Genomic DNA, 19,193 nt, shown 5'->3' with positions numbered 1-19,193 from the left:
ACTTTCCTTGTCACGTGTGTATAAGTCACCTACCAAAGAACAATTATGGTTGACAGGATTCATAAGTAGTTGTCAAACGTGGCCCTGTAAAGAGCCCAATCAGCCTATCTACCAATCTACCAATCGGTCCACCGGTTAAGAGTCTTGCATGTTCAAGTTGTTGACCATTGATCACTGAGAATTGATCTAACGATCTATTTTTAAGGATTATTGTCGTCTCTCTAACTGTACCGGGATTACTGTTTTGGTGAACTTTTGAGAAAGAGAAAAGTAAAGCGGCAAAAGGCCGACATCTTTAAGGTTTGCTTGTATTGATGTTTTAAAGAGTTAAGTGATGAAGATTAAAGAGACAGAAGTAACTCCATCTTATTTGGATTGTAAGAGGGAGAGTTAAATGGAGTTTATAAGTCGGGAAACTTTCTCCCTTACTTAATTCTCAAACTCTACATTTTGTAACTCTTCAATTTTGAGGGTGTGTGAGGAGAGATAAAATTTTGTTTGTAATTTCCAAAATGACAATACTAGAAACCCCCAAATCTATGTGGCATTAAAATGCCATTGATTAAAAAGCACACATATAGGGCACATTTCACATCCAATACTCCGCACATTTCACATCCAATACTCCACATTAAAATGGGGGTCACTTTTTTAGAGTTTCAAGCATTATCATTTTCAAAATCATGCATAAATTTTTTTCATTCATTTCAGCTCAACTTCTTATCTAAGTAAGGGTGAGTCAAGATAATTACCCTCCCATGACCCCCCTCACTTTAACTCTCCCTCCATTAACTATACTATACTCTTCATTTTACAATCCAAGCATAGCCTTAGAGAGACTAGAGGTATTTGTATTGGTTTGTTAAAAGACATAACGAGCTTGAGCTCGAGCTAATGGAGTTTCAAAGAAGAAATAAGATTGCAATGGAAACTATTATAACCATCACTGTTGTATCCGATCTCCAGCAAAAACCCTAAACCCGGCAGAAGAAGTGAAGCAATAGTAAGGCACAGAAATTAAAAATGGGTTGTTGCTAGTTCCATTAGGGAGGAAGTGACAGTTAGGGTTCCGAATTCTTCTACCAACTGCTCTCATTTGATGAACTTGAATCGGATTTTCCGAATTTTAGTATTTGTGGAGGTGAAATTAATGGTTTCCGTGTAGAGTTTTTGTTTGTGGAAGAGATGGGAGCTTCCGGTGATGGTGTCTGGATTCAGTAGATTGTCACCCAAACGAGGTCGTTTCAAAGAAAAGGGAGTTGGGGAAGAAAATAAGAAAGAATGTCCAGCCCAAATTAAACTCGACACTATTGGGCTTAGACTCACCTTTTGTGATAGGAACAGTATATTAATATCAGTTTCTATTTATGAGTACAACAATTCATCCAATATCAATGGCAGATGCTCTTTCTATCACTTTATTTACAGAAATGCTTGAGACGCCCAAAGAGTGACTTTAAATAAATATGGAGCGTTAGATGTTAAGTGGGTCTTATAAGTATTTTTTCAATCAATGATTATTTTAATATCATATAAATTTAGAGGTTTTTTGGAGTCCGCTTTTTGGGTATGTTTAGCTCATGGACTCTTCAGGTCCAAATTATTGAAATATAATGTGATCAAGAGCACAATAATGTCTCACTCGGGGGGAAAAAATGGTGAAAAAGCTTTAAATTTCCAAATTACTTGGTGAAATTCATCAATCATTTTTTTTTTTGTTGTTGAAAAAGCAATTCCATCAATCATTTACGAAACATAAAAGAAGAGATTTTTGGCACAATTAATCTATATATGTGTAAGGCTTGCGAAATTGAATACGTATATGTAATCTTGCGTTCTGTGTTTCTATAGCGTGAGCGCCGGCACCACCAAGTTATTAAAATGGTCATTCCTCCATCTCATATCACCTATGTATATAATTATAAGGTGTTTTATACATACTACAATCCTTTTTTTACGTCATGCTAGTAAAAGGCCCAAAGAGATCAATATTGTGTTAAAATGCGTGCACGCCTAACACTCTATCGACACAATCCTTTGTCTCGGCCCTACCACAAGACTACCGTTTGATGTATTACCTATATATCGTATTCTTTCACTTACATGTTATTGACATACAACCTACTGTTCTCTTCTTATTTCTCTCGATTTCTCTGTTACTTTTAACTATCTGCAGACTGCAATCAACGTCAAGCTTCTTATAAAAAAAACAACATATATATATATATTTGTGATAGTGATTTTGGGTCTGCATCAGTTTGACCAAAATTTTCTCTTAACCTGTTCACCAACTATATATATAGCTAAACTTATATATACCAACTACATGTGACCATGTATACTTGAGCAGGAGAATCTGTTCTGTGTTTACACATATATATAGATGAAGAACACAATAGGTCCCCTGAATCATACGTGCTACTATATGTGTAACTTTATTATGTGTCAGTATAATTTACTCCACAAAATGATAAAAAGTGCATTAATAATAAGTACAAAAAACACACGTGGTTTTTATGCTATAAATTGGTGTTACACAGGTTGTCGGCAGTAAAAACCAACAATATTGATTATTGATGCATGTCAGCATAAGGCTTGCTAGATATCACGTAAGCTTCTGTTGCTTTTTTCTTTTTTTACATTATTTTTGCTTTATAATGGAAGTCACATTCATGTAATCCTGCCACTCTTTCATGCCATTTTCATATATAATAATGTATCTTTAGAGTTGAGCTATCCAGAGATAATATATCTAAAAAATACATATAATAGAATGACAATGCTCCGTTAAATGTGTGATCACACTAGAAAATATATGATAAGAAATGAAATTATTAGATTTTAGATAAAAGTAGCATATATTGAAGATAAATTAAGAGAAAATCATTTAGAATGGTATGTACATGTTCAACGTAGAGATAGATGTGCGGCGGTGAGGAGAATTGAGAGAATTTGTGTAGGAGAGAGTAGGAGGCAATGAGATAGACCTAAAAAGACATGGCTTGAAGTAATAAGAAATGATATGAATTTAATACGAGTGAATGAATATATGATCCATGATAAAAATGAATGGAGAAAATGAATACATGTAATGGATTCTCAGTGATTTTCTCATAGACTCATGTAGTCGACTCTAAAATATTGGATAAATGATCGGTTGATGAAGATGATAGGGTTTAATTAGGACCTTGAAAACATATATAATATCTTTAATTGGAGCAGCCCTCGTGTGGTCGAGCTGGATTGTAATATATGTGATTGAGCCAACAATTTCACAATAAACCATTAATTAATTCCAAGCTTAATTGAAAATCAACGCTCATGATAATAATTCAGATTTAACTTGGGTTTTGGAGTTCGGACTTCTGGTCTTCCTGAATATATTTCTTCAAAAAATAAAAAAAATTTAAAAAATCATTTTTAATGAATGTGGTAAGATGTCACGTGATCACGTGACGTTAATGAATGTGGTAGGATGTCCGGTAAAACAAAAGTGCTACACATCCCCGTTTTTTATCATCCCAAAAACATCTCAACAGTATGTGTTGCTCATTCATAGGGTCTGATAACATTATAGGAAGTGTCCCATTAAAAATCATATACTCCCTCCGTTCTATTTTAATTGTCCCCTTCAATTTTATACACAGTTTAAGAAAGTGCATTACTCCCCTTCAATTTGACATTTATACCCTCATTTATTGAGTTGGTTGTTGAACTCTTCTAGCTTTTCAATTTAAGGATAAATAAGGGTAAGATGGGAAAAATGGATGAAATTAGTTTTAATTAATTAAAATGGATAATTCATTTTGGGACATCTCAAAAAGAAATAGAGGACAATTAAAATGAGACTGAGGGAGTACAATCAATGAGTGTCACATACTGCTCGAATACTCTTGAGATAATAAATACTGGTAGAGTAGGGAGAGAAACGAGTGTTAAAATATCTTCAAACTAAACAGTCATTCCAAAGATATTTTACTTCTTGTTTGTTTCATTCAATTACTATAACGCCCTTGCTCCCCATAATGTGTAATAAAGGTTTTGACAATCGGATTGATCAGAAAAATTTTCGATTCATGATTTCGAAGCGGGTCAACATAATAAATTATTATATATTTATTTAATATAAATAATAATTAAAATTTTCATATTTTATAATACTCACAATAATGTCGAAATAAAGCAATAATATGTCTGCACTGGAAAATTCACAATCATTAAGACGTTTTTAAGTCTTCACATAACAAAAAATATAGTCTGTCAAATGATAAAACAAATAAAAAATAATTATATGTGTAATAAAGTATATATCTAAACATATATATATCTACATTATAATATGTAAGATAACTTTTATAAAATGACATATATTCAATTAACGTATTACTTTGATCAAACAAAGTCTCGTAGCTTAGTTAGTTACACCGTATTTCTTATGTATGAGAAGTCATGAGCTTAAACCCTACTAATAGCTAATTTTAAAAATATTTTAATAACTTAGCCAATTGAACCTAACTGGCTCAAATCGGTCGGTTTTGGTCGGTTCACTTGAAAAACTTAAACCGGTGAACTTCTTGTATCTGATAAATGAACATGATCGGATTAGTGATCGATCATCAGACGAACCGGTCCGGTTATCAAAACCATGAATCTAACCACATAAGAATTTATCCTTCGAAGACCTTTTTTTTTTCTAAGGGCTTTATGGATCACACCATACATACTTGCTCGTTTCCATTTTTTCGTGATGAGATATATCTCATCATCGGCTACTTTAAATCTTGAAATTAAAGTGAATACATTTAAATTGATTATTTGAACACCTTTTTGGACTTTTTTAAATTCCTAATATGATGAAAATTAGCCTGATCTTTAATTTGTTATTTCTTTCCCAATTTGTGACTCATCAAATAAATTAAATAAACATTAAAATCATTTGTGATTTTCTTCATTATGTAACAAATCAGTAATCTTAAAAACCTGTTGAAAAGATTGATTATGGTTGCCAAATAAGACGAAAACAATGTATTAATTACTGTAATCCAGCCGTAAAACCAGAACAGGGGCAAATTAGGAAAGGCAGAAAGTCCAGTGCTGTAATTAACTAACAAAAACGTGACCTCTTCTTTAGCCGTCCAATTTATAAACACAATTTCTGACCCTTGCAATTGCATAAGCAGCACCAGCGCCCCCAAATCACATTCTCTGTTTGGCTTTTTTTTTTTCCTCTTCAGTCTTACTTTCTCTCTCTAAAACATTCGCAACAATTTTTAGAGGAGAAAGGAACTCACATCTGTGCAACTCACATGCTCAAAGACTGTTATTGTCAAGGGGAAATAAAATGGCCACCGGTAAGAGATTCGCGGTGCTGTTGTGCGCGGACGACTCAGACTACGTGAAGAAGATGTACGGAGGCTACTTTGGCGTGTTTTGGAAAATGCTGGCGGAGGAAGGAGAGAGATGGGACGTGTTTAGAGTGGCCTCCGGCGAGTTCCCCAGCGACGAAGAGGTAGAGGCCTTCGACGGGTTTGTGATCACCGGAAGCTGCAACGACGCGCACGGAAATGATGTTTGGATCTGCAGGCTCTTGGCGCTGCTGAAGCGATTGGATTTCATGAAGAAGAAGGTTCTCGGGATCTGCTTTGGTCATCAGGTACATTTCCATTCAATTCAAGTGTTAAATTTGATCTGTCTTCCATCTTCATGTTCGATCATATACAGCACAGAAACGTAGAGAAAAGATTTTGGGGAAAGGTTTTGCAGTTTTAATGTTTATACCCGATCTGGAAAATGAGTTGTGACTTGTGTTTAGACCAGAATGACCCTTAGAGCATTCACAATGGAATGGTTTTAAAGTATTTGAGATCATACTTTTTTCTATAAATGGGGTGCTAGATGCTCACAATTGGGGTATTTCAAGTATTTGAAATGTTACTTTTTTTTTGATAAGTTAAGCACTACATACACATAATAGGTGAAAAATGACACTTTAAAACATCTACAAAATTTCAACAAAATTTCTCCATGCTACATCTTTGGAGTACCACGTAATTGATGAATAGTGAAGAGAGAATGATGAAAAAGAAGAGAGATGTGATGAAAAGGAATAGAGAGAAAAGGGATAAAATGAGTATAGAGTGTTGAAATGTATGAAGTATTGATGAATAGTGCATGTTGTGGGATTCACTCATCCAATTAACATGTGCCACCTAAGAGAGAGGAGAAGAGAGAGAAATTTATTTGGAGTGCTAGATTGTATTTTCCCATTGTAGATGCTCTCAGTTGATGTCTGAGAAGAGAAGACTATTATGGACATTTCCATAATGGGTGAGCTGTATGAGAAACCGTGTTTGAATTTGTGATGTGATGTAAAACAAACTGTTACCATCCATACGTCTTATGAATTAATAATCACGGAATGTCGCTGGGCGGATTTTTTCGCCAAAAATGACCGCTACCTTATAACTCTTAGCAGCGTTCCCAGTCATTTGCTTTCGAATTTACAATATTGGTTAGATAGCGGCCATGAAACATGACATGCTATGGTGAATCGTTAACCATTTCATTTAAAGCTGATTTTGATAATACAACTACCTATGCTTGTATGGAAGAATCATAATGTAATGCGGTGGTTGTGAAAGCAACCTATGCTTGTACATTAGTAGCCAACAAATCCTATCTTAATTGGGCACCAAAAACAGGCAGGTCCACTTGTGCAATACGTATTCCAAGCCAAACAAAAAGGGGGGTTCATGCTGCAAATGCGTGACCACAAAAGATTGTGATAGTCTGTACACGACAGATCAAGCTGTTGTTGTCACCAGCCCACATCACATTATAAATGTGTTTAGGGGTTACATTTACTTGCAATCCTTTAATTATTGATTTGTGTTTTTAATTAAATAAATGATGGGATTATGTTTTATGTTGATGATTAAATCAGATATTAGGGCGTGCATTGGGAGGAAAGGTCGGGCGTAATGTTTCAGGATGGGACATTGGAGTGACGACCGTTCATTTGTCTTCATCGTCGAAGATCTTCTCGTCGCTTAAAGTGCCCGCGCTGGTTACTGTGATCGAGTGTCATCGAGATGAGGTTTGTAAATCTGTAAAATGAGATCGGAAACATCGAATCTATTTTCGAGTTTTAGGAAAGAATAATAATCATGTGTGTTTGGTCTTATTGTTAATACGATAGATCTGGGAACTGCCTCAGAAAGCGGAGGTGATCGGATGGTCAGATAAGACCGGGGTTGAGATGTTTATGTATGGGGACCACTTTATGGGGATTCAAGGGCACCCCGAGTACACAACAGACATTCTGCTCCACCTGATCGACCGACTTCTCAAACGCAACGACATCATGGTATAAATAAATATATACATGAATTCTCATATGCAGGTGTAAAATGCGGATCACTTTTTAAGGATATGGATAAGCGAAATGACAAGTAAGGCCCACTATTTTGGGGAACACATGTTCCAAACGATAAAAAATGGTCCACGTTTTACACCCGCCTAGGAGAATTTCTGTAAATACATATATGTGTTGAATAATTATATCATATTTACTTATAAAGTTATTAATACGTGATTTAAGAAGACTTTTTTATGTATTATATTATTAAACAGGAGTCGTTTGCTGAGGAAGCGAAGAAGAATGTGGAGGCACAAGAGCCGAACAGGGAGGCATGGAAGAAACTGTGTGTGAGTTTTCTGAAGGGGAGATTATGATGATGAAAAATTAACACGAGAAGAAGAATAAAATGAAGTTATACATGAATGAGATGAGAGGAAGACTTTAATTAGTTAAGGGGGTTATGGAGCATGCAATTTAAGGGTTAATTAAATTGAGTTAGGCCGGTTTATAGCTAGGCACCTAAACAGGTTTGCCAAAAGTCATGTAGCTCAATCAATTATTATGTCTAATGAAAATCATGACAAGTCATGTGATGTGCGGTGGCTAATTATCAAAATCAATTTGTTTCATAGACAATAGTTTAGAGGGCTAATATGGTCAAATCATGAAGGAGATCATGAGTTTTGTATCCACAATATATCAACTTGATTTCTTATGGAGAATTAAAGCAAGCATTCAAATGGCGATCCTTGCCTTGGAATCATCAATGCATGAACAAAAATTAGGGTTAGGGGGGCCTGCAATCTAGGTGGGTGCAATTCCTGAAAGGTTTTAAATCTCAACCCTTGGTTCTTGAGGTGGACACGTGTAGGACTAAATTCTCTTCAAATTTGATGACCTCTCCCTTCCCTCTCTCTCAACACTCTCACTTCATCCTCATGGAAACACTTACATCCATCATCACTTGAAGGGTCATTCAATAAAATGATCATTGGGGAGAGGCAACAGTTATGAATTTGGATCTGAACGACTTTCACACAATTTCTTTCTCAAAAACCATAGCCTCCCTTTGTTCCTAAGTGAGCAACAATGCCCCTGGAATATTAAAATCATGAAATTGACTCCGATGATGATTGGGACACCCACATCCATGTCTTCGTCAGCAACCGTAACTCGATCCATTGCAACCAAGTTGACGCCAACCTGACCTACTTGACTAATTCAAAATAAAGTTGCCAAATAAAGGGGAGAGAGAGAGTGGTGCAAATTTAATCGTGTGTGGTTTATGTGTTTGATGAAATGGATGGCTTAGATTAAAAATATTTCAGACATTGGAGGGGTAAGGGATAGCAGGCCCCCCATCCCCAAAAATTATGTGACCAGCCAGCCATTAATAATATTTTTGTAGCTTTGTGTTTTGACATTGGAAAATCAAATCAATTTTGCAAATGTATAAATGTGAGTTCCAAGTCACGAACAACCGCGCGTCAAGTTCCGAGGTTCGTCGTCGAGGACTGGACAATCACCTTGGACTGATTTATCAGAAGAGATGAGATTAGATGATGGGACATCTCTATATATACATGGTTTTGCACTCCTGATCATTGTGCTCCTCAAATAATCACGAGCACAGATTTAACACCACTTTACATCCAGAGTGTGTGGAAACCCTATGTGTATACATTTTGGAATTTGTTGCTATGTCTATCTTCATAGCCATAGCCATAGTCAGGGATGGAGTCAGGGATTGATAGTGAGGTGGGCTGATGCATTTTAGTTTGTTTAGAAAATTTTTGCAGGGGTTCAGGGGCAGCGCCCCAGAAATTTTGTTTTAAGGCTATTTTATAATAATACAATTTATTAAAATGATATTATGAATGAAAATTCATCTCAATGTTTGGTATGATAAAGTAACCCAATAGTTTGACATAAGTACATATTAAAATTGATGAAAATTAATTAAAGACCATATAAGATATAACTAGAACACCTAAGTATTGTTATGTATTATTGTTTGATATAAATAATAATAGAATGCAAATGACTATTGTTATGTATCATTCATTACTATTAGGTAATAAAACATCATAGTCTAAAGATACAAACATATATATGTGTGTGTGTGTGTGTGTGTGTGTGTATATATGTATAGACAGTAATGTATGGCCTAGTTTGGTAAAGCTTTTTGTAAATAGCAGATATACTAACAGAAATGGTGGTAACAGAAATGTTGGACAATTTTAGTAGCAGATATACTGTTTGAATGTTGGATAGGTGTTTGGTTGAACTTTTACTGTTAACATTTGGGTTGTGTAGCATATTACGACAAATTACGTGCAGGGGTATTTTGTATATTAGTTGTATATGTTGTATTCAAACATACAAATTAATTTATAAAATTAATATAATGAATTTAATTAAATTCAAGATAATAATAAATTATTAATAAATAAATAAATTATTAATTTAAATAAATTGAATTTATTTATTTAATGGAGTAGATGTTCCGACGCAGCTTCCCCTTTCAATACGAGCAAGACGGTGATAGAGGTGAGAAACTCGAGTCTCGGAACTTTAGGGCAAATCAGGATATATTTGGCATATCAGTAATTGATCGGGGATAAAATAGGAAAAAGTTGGTTAAAATTTATGAAATTGTATAAAGGCCTAGCATTTTATAACTAGTAGAAATGCTCCAAAAAAACCTATTGGAATCTGAGCCATGAAATTGTTGTTTGGATGACATGCAGCATTTATACTAACAAGCCAAAAATTGTCATCCAAACTGGGCCTATATATTGTATATATATGTTGTAGAATATATATATATATATATATATATATATTTTTTTTGATTATCGTGGGTGTCCTGGCTAGCTTTACGCGCACCTCGACTAATCCTATGGGCCCTGAAGTTAACGACCATGTAAGCCTCCAGTGACCCTTTGGGGGCTCGAACCTTGGACCTGTCAGTGTAACTGTCCAGATCTTACCAGCTGAGCTACCCCTCAGGGTGGTTGGGGGACTACAGCCTAGTGTAGTCCCCCTCCCTCCGCCCCTGGCCATAGCCATTAATATCCATGAAGAATATAAAAAATAAAAATCCATAAAGACGACAATAGATTCATTTCTTAGGAACGTAACATATGAATGAAACAGACAATATAGCATCACTATAGAACAAAAAAATAATAATAATTACGGAGTAGACAACAACATGTGTCAATATATAGGATAAGTATCCCTATTTGCTATGACAACCCTGAAAAGACATGCCACTTTGCATCCTGCTGGGACTTTGACCATTATTTTATTATGGTATGTAAATGCAGAAAACAGATAAATATTTCCACGAGCTTTGTCTTCCACAATTGAGACAAATAAATTGGAATCCATGTGAGAATGAATGAATGTACGAAATAACAAGTCAAACCGTTTCTTTTTTCCCCTCAACGTGATTCAGCAATAACAATAATGTGTTTGTTTAATCGCAAAAGCAAGATGTTGACATGGCCCAAAAATATCCATAAAGTCGCATTGCATTACTACTCCACCATAGCTAACAAAAGAATAGCGGGAGTGTCAACTATTACTTCCTCACAAGTAGGACAGTTACCGTCACTTGACATGAACTCCAGTCAGTCACTGAAAGCATGGGCTTTAAGGGTCACTAGCCCATAACAAAGCTGTAGCCGCCAACAGAAGCCAGAAAAATGCAGTAACTACTGAGTAACCTCAATCACTCTATGCATCCAATTGACGACTACATTTAACTTGCACAAAGCAAAATAAGAGTCTCAATTCTCCTATACGTACCATGTTCTGATGCACTAACCCAGCTTCCTAAACCCATGCATCCCCAATTCCGCATTCATTCTTATTAGCACACATGGGACTTATCCTAGCAATTTCCACTAAAATGGAACCAAAATATACCCAATTATGCCCACCACGAAATGAAGGAACTCAAAACTTCCAACTTAAAATCAGCAGCTATGACATGACACTCCACCGCTAAGCTTAGGGCTGTTACTGGTATGGTAAATTATTCATTGGTATACCATTACCGACGAATTGGTTACCGAAAATAGCAGAAGATTGGTATACCGTTACCAATTGTTCGGTACGGTAAATTTACCGATGATTTCGGTAACGGTAACGGTAAACAAAGTTCAAAACCGGTAAATTTCCCGATTACCGACATATATATTAAATATATATTAATATTATTTTTAGTTTTAGTTTTATTTAATTATGACCATTAGATTGATCTAATTTAATCTAGACCATTGATTATTTTTAGGGTTATCATTTATATATCACTCGTAGCAATTTCATTAACTTTAAAGCAGTGTTTGTTACATAACAAAATGCTTTGTTGGTATTGATTACATGTTTTTCTTCTCCCTTTCCATTATGATCTTTTATCCTTATTTATCTTGTTTTTTCTAGCTTTCCTGCTATGGAGTTTAAAACACTTCGGATACTAAAAATATTAGAAATTAATGAAATGAAAGATTTTCCGTTATAGATTGTTGGAATAATGTTATGTGAATTCTCCTTTCTTTTTTTCTCCGATTGATAGGTATTTTCTCTTATTCACATGTACCACAATGATCCTTCTCATTAATCTATCATTTTTATTATTGGTATTGTAGGCAAGATGAAAGTGTTGTAGTCTCATACAATGACTATTAAGCACAATGCTACTTGATGCATTTTTTTTCTTCTCATTTTTAAATAGGTTTTAAGAATTGGTAAATTTACCAATTACCGACTTACCATTACCGATCGATCGGTATACCGACCATCGGTATACCGACTCTTCCGGTAACGGTAATGGTAACATTTTTTGAATTACCGAAAGAATTGGTATGGTAACGGTATTCCGTGTTTGGTAACGGTAACCGTACCAATAACAACCCTAGCTAAGCTTGCCCCCTTCCAAGTTGTCGAAAGAGGAGAGAGGCCATAAAAGTAAAATCATATCAAAATGAGCTATCACTGTCCAATAAGCAAAGCATCAACAGAAACAGTGCAGTATTAACGATAACATTAAATTAAAGATCCCAAGATTCACCAATTATGTAGAATAAAGTACTACAAACTCCATGTTTAGGAGAACCCAATAATGAGTTTATTAATATAAGCCCTTAAAGCATAAATGACAGACTCATCATCTTCATATTGCATAAATCCCACACAATTGAAACAACAATAAAAGCTTATGATCCATCCAATGCAAGGTGAATGAGGCAATAGCACTTAGGCACTCATCATAGAGCCTGAGTTCCTCCTGCATTCAGATAACATATCCATGTAGAATTGGCACTTGCTGATATCGCTTCCAGAGCTGTTTATGCACTGCAAGAAAAGAGGAATTAAGAATGTGTAACTAAAAGTGCCATTTCCAATGAACAACGAACAGTAGAATACAAATGCAAAATTAGAACACATCCATAGAAGTCAAAATAAAGTGAGATTCAGAGATATGCATGGCAACAAATTATGCTACGCGATTAATTGTTAAATGATGACAAATGATAGCTGATCTAATTTTAAGAGCAGGCCAGCTCAAAAACACACCCAAAGGTTTGTTTCAAGTGAATTAAGAGTGTTCTTACGATACACTAACTCCCAATAACTGAGAACCAAGATGATATGACAACACCAATCAATTACCTAACTATTATGGGTTGAACTAAAGATTATACATATAACACAAAGACTAGTATGGCACATCAAAATAACAAAGGTTTTCTTTCGGTGCTTGTTTGTATGTTGCTAGTCTTGCCCAAAGTTTGGAAGACATATCAAATCACTATATCAAGGTAACAACTAACTGCCAAAAATGAGCTTACATCTTGGAATGCCTTGTAGTGATTATTGCATCCATCAGATCCACCAAGACTATTTGTCGTGGGCACTGGAGCAGCAGCAGCCTCAGATGCCACCGTTTCATGCTGAATAGTGCGAGGGCCCATCACTGCGTCTACAGCCCTGTGGGCCATTGCACTTCCAGTACCAAAAGCCAAGCCTACAAAAAATTAAGATTGGCAAAAGAGATTTCAGGCACAGATTTGATTGGGGGAAAAAATCCCGATGAGCACGTAAACATAAATTTAAGTCCATATAGAAAAAGCCATTTTCCTCACTTACCCTGAGCAATGGTTGAACCAATGCCTCCGAGCATAGATCCACCACTGCCACCCTGAGCATGTGCAGGGGGAGGAGCCTGGTTAACTGATTCAAAACACACACAAAATACATATTACCAATAGCAATCAACGAATACTAACAACAATCTAGTCTAAAAATTATCCAATCTGTTCAGAAAAAATACTTGTGCAAGGTTAGCTAATTTATATATATATAAACAGTACCAGTCTGTGGAGGGTTACGAGCTGGGGCCGATCGAGGAGCCGGACGAGAGGCAGACCTTCCTGTAAAATAGGTTGATTATAGAATCTTAGCAGTGAATCTTCTACCATGGACAGGATAAAACAATGAAACCAAATAACTATATTGGAACTTGTGTGTACATGTTAAAACCCCACCATGCTGACTGAACATTATTTACAAAGAAACAATTAACATATTTAAAAGTTCCAAAAAAGGGGGGTGTGCACTCCAACAAGGATTACACATTTCACCAAAGGCTATGGACAAGTGAATGTACAAAGAAACCAATATAAATTTCAACTTTCATTCCTCCTTATCTAACAAAAGAATAAGGCACCGGATATCTCAAAAGCAAAAAAAAAAATCTCATAGTTAGAAAAAGAGAGTTGGACGCAAGGAGACAGAGAATTAGTGGCAATGAGAAACTTAATAGAACATTTAAACATGATAATATAGAGGAGCCTGGTTAACAAGATTGGATAAACTCTAATGAAGGGAAAGGGGCATACAGTCTAATAGCATTTCCATGACCTCAAATCTATAAATCCACACAGAAATGACATCATACCAGATATCAGACATTGAACCTAATGAAAATCTTTGCAATTGTATGTCTTTAGCCTATAATGTGCAAAATGAAAACTTCAACAGATCCACCAAAAGGATTAATTTGGTGCTCCTACGCTCAGTTGTCAGGTGGGTTAAGGATACAACAAATAAATAATAAATTTGGGTCTTGAAACAAACGTCCCTAACTCACATCCCATATGTACCAAATTAAGGTATCTAATCAGTCATTCGGTAATACCAATAAAACAATCAAAATCATTGCCAACACAATAACATGAGCACTGAATTTTCTACGGATCTAACTTAAAACTAAATCTCCATATAACAGTACACATAGGTGGAATCTACATACAGATCCCCAAACAGGTTAAACCCATAATCCAAATAAAAAAAAAAACATTAATCGAGCTGATATTAAACCCAATATAATCAAATTTTCAGATAATAAAACATCAAAGATTCAAAATCGAAGTCAAAGAGGCGACAAACGAGGCAAAAACCCTAAAAAAAATAGATTTCAAATCTCTGAGCACACATATAGCATAGGAAAGCATGAACATATATATATCTGTGTAGGTAAACGAACCTCCGGAGCTGCGACGAGCCATTTTGTTTGCTGATAAAGGCGGCGGCGACGACGGCTTGGGAGACGAAGAGAGAATTCTAGATCCAAGGCTCAACAGAGATGGTTGTCCAACAAACCCTGGAACTGTTAAATTTATATTGGGGATAAGGTCCGTAATCTGCTACGGTCGAAGTGCACTGTTTAAGCTGCATTCTCCACGTGGCGTAAAGAGATTGATCTGTTGATACGATTCCAAGGCTTCTTCTAACCGATAATATAACGCGTATCGTGTGAACTTATCAAGAATAATAAAAAATGGATATTCTTAAACCGTGTCAATTTCAATTAACGGAGAAAATAATGGTATTTTTATTTTTTGGATATTCCCACCAAAAATTCTTTTAATTTTTCTGGTGTTTTCTGTGGGGCCGTGGATCTGTATTCCCCAATTTGGCATGGAAGATTCTTGTCTTCAGAAAAGTCAAAACAATTAAACCACTTCTACCTACAAAAAAATCATTAACAGTGGTAGAAAAAACTAAATTTTTTGAGATCTAGACTACATATGCACATATAATTAGGAATGACAAAACTCTGTTGGATGCCCAAATTTGTTCGATCCGGATTAAATCAAGTTTGAACATAAGTTATATGTCTCAAATCTTGATCCAAACGCAAATTTTTTGTCCAGTTTAAAACCGGGTCATTATCCAAACACATAAGTTTACTTGTCCGGACCCTAATCCGGATTAGATTATTGTCCGATTTACTTATCTGGATTTAAATCAATTATGGTTTGGTCAATTAAGTATATCGGAAATATAATCTGAGTTAAGGTATGGACATGTAAAGATTTTCGTAAACAAGTGATGTTGTCCGACTCGGAACCGATTTTTTGTCACCCCTAATTTTAAGATCCTAAACACTAAAATGTTAAAATTTGAGAGTTGATTAAACAATCTTAAACCCTAAAACTCTAATCATAAATCTCAGAACACTAAAAACTAAACTTTTAAACCCTAAATCAACTTTAGTTTCAATCATTTGGTCAGATCTAGGGACTTAAAGGTAGAGATGCTTATATAAATCCCAATAAAAATGTTCCGGAGAATTATTGCATATGCATATACATATGAGAATACATATTTGTGCCTATTATTAGTGCAGAATTAGTGCTTGGCGAAGTGAAAGGGAAGTCAACCTAAAATATCATATAATCCATCTTATTATTATTCAATCAAATCTTACATGATCTCTGCATTAATATTATAATTCCATTATAAATCACAATTACGACATATTTTAATTTTCTCGAAATTTTAGGAACTCAGTTTTCTTTCTATATTTTTTTCTTCATATTTTCTTTTTTTTTTTTAAGAAAATTTTCATTAAACAATAGAAGAACTATACCAATCCCTACTAACGAGGGAAACAACATCCAACGAACACCCATTTAACCAAACGGACCTCCCACTAATATGCATAGTTCTTCTTGCAAGAGTATGAGCCACAACATTACTAGTCCGGTGAACATGTTTACAACGAATAACCCCAAGCCGTCCCATAAGAGATTTTCGCTTCTGTTCATTCTAGAATCTAAATAATCATCTTTGACCAAAGCATGAACCACATTAATAGAATCTAACTCAAGAACAAACTCCCGGAGTACATATATAAGTAACTTGTATTTTATATATAATGATATTTTTTGTGTGTAAGGTTATATATAATGCAATTGATCTCATGTGCTATAAACAATGAGGATTAATTTAACTAATTGTTGTCTTTTGGAACCAAAATTAACAGGAAGAAAACACAAAATGGAACATAAACAAATGAGTGCAATGAATCTTTATTAATAGATTAGTACTCAAATGGGGTTCTTTTGTTGTTAGCATCAATATTAATAGACCAATATAATACTTAATGTAGTGGTATTGTTCTTGATCACCACTACAAGCATCTTGGCTGAACAAAACCAGAAGTGACTCCACCAGCATTAACACAAAAAGCTTGAGGAGGTTTGTTCTGGAAACTAAGCTTCACATCTTCCATTCTAATACCACTACATGGGTTCATCTTACTACAATCCAACTTCACTGCCACCTCTGTTGCCGACGATCCCTTGATGTCTTGGTATCTCACATCACTTATTCTAACTCCAGAAGCCTGCAGTGTCAATCCCAATGATGTTACATATCATATTTCATTTCATTTGAGAACAATAATCAAGTTTTATATACATATATATGATAGATTTACCTGTCCAGGACAATTTTTGTTGCCGGGGCAGTAATTTTGATCAATGACAACTGGGTTTTGGACATTATTCATAGTACAATGTTGGAACAAAATTTTCCTAGCAAATCCATTACTGGATCTTCCCCAAGACTTGATTCTCACTCCATTTTGCGTACCGATGAATTGAACTTTCGTAACTGTCACATTCTCTACCCCTGCCTCTTCATAGCCTTTCCCCAAGCTTCCGATGCTATATATGTCAATACATTAACGCACATTAGTATTTTAGCGCATATATATATATATGTTGTTATGTATGTTTTGTACCATATAAGATGATCAAATTATTTACCTGATCCCATGACCGGGGCCGCAAACTACATTCTCTATCCAAAGGCTACTGGTGCCAGGGCCGATGGAGATACAATCATCGCCGGTGGAAATCATGGTGTTCAAAATTGTGATGCCAGTGGATCCCTGGACGTGAATGCCGTCAGTGTTGGGACTAATTCCAGAGGCAGACACCTTCACTCCTTGTAGGTTCACATTGTTGCAATAATTAATAACAATGTTGAACATTTGGCTGTTTAAGGATGTTAGTGCCCTAATCACAATGTTGTCTGAATTTGTGAACTCCAGCGACTACACATATATCCAACAATACCAAAAAAAAAAATTAGGGATGTAATTAAATGAAACCCACAAGTATAAAAGATCAAATGACTATATATATGTTTATAGATGTATATATATATATATATATATACCGTAGCACCACCGGGGCAGCTCTTGCCAGCGGCCTTGCAAGCCCACAAGGATGTGCCTTGGGCGTCGAGAGTGCCGCCGGAGACGGTGACACCATTGACATGCCAAAACATGATCCAATTGGGAGCAGTATTGTAAGAGGGAGCAACCAGTGTGCCATCAATTCTGAAAAAGATGGCATTGTTCTTGCAAGGACCCTTGAACAACACATTGCCAAGGAAAAACCTTCCTTGAGGAACATAAATGGTGGTTGGGCTCGTGGAGGCACATGCCAGAGCCCATGCACTGCTCAAGGCCTTGCTCGAGTCAGTATTGCCATCTGGTCTGGCTCCATAGCTCATCACATTGAGCTGTGATGCAAATGCTATCAATGGAAGAGAGAATGCCAAGGGAAGTAGCAGAAATGACAATCTCTCTTCCATAGTAATTTGTATCAAGAAGAGATTTGAGAGTCGTTTTTTTGTGGATTGGAAATCCTTTTGAAGATGTATTTATAGGATCAATTTGACTGTTAATTGAAAGAATAAATTGGCCTTTAAGCCGATCAATCATGAATTCCTTGATTTCATGGAGTTTCCATGCATAAATAAAGTCAAATGTAAATTTTGCTAATTAAATGATTAATATGGAAGGCGCCATATATATATATGTCAACCCAGATAATTATACAATGTGTACATATATATATGGATTGGGTAGCCGCCAATTCACTTATAATTAATTCCTTTTGTGTACAATGTATGTGTGAATTCTCGATTTCAATTGGCATGCCATGATCTTTTTAAGCACAGAAAAGGAATTGAAACACAATTAATTAGAGCCTAATGCAAGAAAATTTGCAATTAAAATGGTCAACGTGCATGGTTTGGGGCATGAAAAGTGGAGCGCATAAAGAAAAAGAAATAATGGGCACTAATTTTTTGGATAGGGATGTCAAAAATACTCGTACCTGATGGGTACTCGCATGACCCGTCCCAAATTGGACGGGTACGTCCCATTAGTTAATGGGTCGGGGATTGGGACAAGTATTTTTATGGGGAAAATAATGGGTATGGAGACGGGTTTGTCAAAATCCAACCCGCTTTCCCCTTACTCTTGTACCTAGGAAATGAGACTTATTCTTTTTACTGCGAATTTAGAAGCTGTTTTCTTTCACTCATATAACTATCCGATTTGGATCATCCACTTTCATTTTAATGAGAAATATAAATTAAAAAAAAAAAGTCCCCGCTTCAAACCCGCCCCATTGACATCCTATGTCTGAATTTGAGTGCAAAAAATCATGTTGTT

The 19,193-nt window shown here is 35.5% G+C and overlaps 3 protein-coding genes across 3 annotated transcripts; 1 reads left to right on the top strand and 2 right to left on the bottom strand.

Annotated features, from left to right (window-relative positions):
* The first annotated feature begins 5,173 nt into the window (after positions 1-5,173).
* LOC119984548 (gamma-glutamyl peptidase 5-like) lies at positions 5,174-7,980 on the top strand. Its single transcript, XM_038828550.1, has 4 exons — positions 5,174-5,653; positions 6,944-7,096; positions 7,199-7,366; positions 7,633-7,980. The coding sequence occupies exons 1-4, from the start codon at positions 5,342-5,344 to the stop codon at positions 7,732-7,734; spliced, it is 735 nt and encodes a 244-aa protein (XP_038684478.1). The 5' UTR covers positions 5,174-5,341; the 3' UTR covers positions 7,735-7,980.
* Positions 7,981-12,383: 4,403 nt separating this feature from the next.
* On the bottom strand, positions 12,384-15,068 carry LOC119983576 (hemiasterlin resistant protein 1-like). The gene is made up of 5 exons (XM_038827250.1): positions 14,919-15,068; positions 13,744-13,803; positions 13,520-13,603; positions 13,222-13,397; positions 12,384-12,724 (listed from the first exon to the last, which is right to left on the bottom strand). The coding sequence occupies exons 1-5, from the start codon at positions 14,938-14,940 to the stop codon at positions 12,626-12,628; spliced, it is 441 nt and encodes a 146-aa protein (XP_038683178.1). The 5' UTR covers positions 14,941-15,068; the 3' UTR covers positions 12,384-12,625.
* Positions 15,069-16,850: 1,782 nt separating this feature from the next.
* On the bottom strand, positions 16,851-18,325 carry LOC119983451 (polygalacturonase-like). The gene is made up of 4 exons (XM_038827128.1): positions 17,906-18,325; positions 17,491-17,780; positions 17,160-17,388; positions 16,851-17,066 (listed from the first exon to the last, which is right to left on the bottom strand). The coding sequence occupies exons 1-4, from the start codon at positions 18,323-18,325 to the stop codon at positions 16,851-16,853; spliced, it is 1,155 nt and encodes a 384-aa protein (XP_038683056.1).
* Between the last annotated feature and the right edge of the window lie 868 nt (positions 18,326-19,193).

The sequence above is a fragment of the Tripterygium wilfordii genome, chromosome 18, assembly GCF_013401445.1.
Source record: "Tripterygium wilfordii isolate XIE 37 chromosome 18, ASM1340144v1, whole genome shotgun sequence".
NCBI lineage: Eukaryota > Viridiplantae > Streptophyta > Magnoliopsida > Celastrales > Celastraceae > Tripterygium > Tripterygium wilfordii.
The sequence above is the reverse complement of the archived record's forward strand: the minus strand, read 5'-3'. Positions and strand labels throughout refer to the sequence as shown.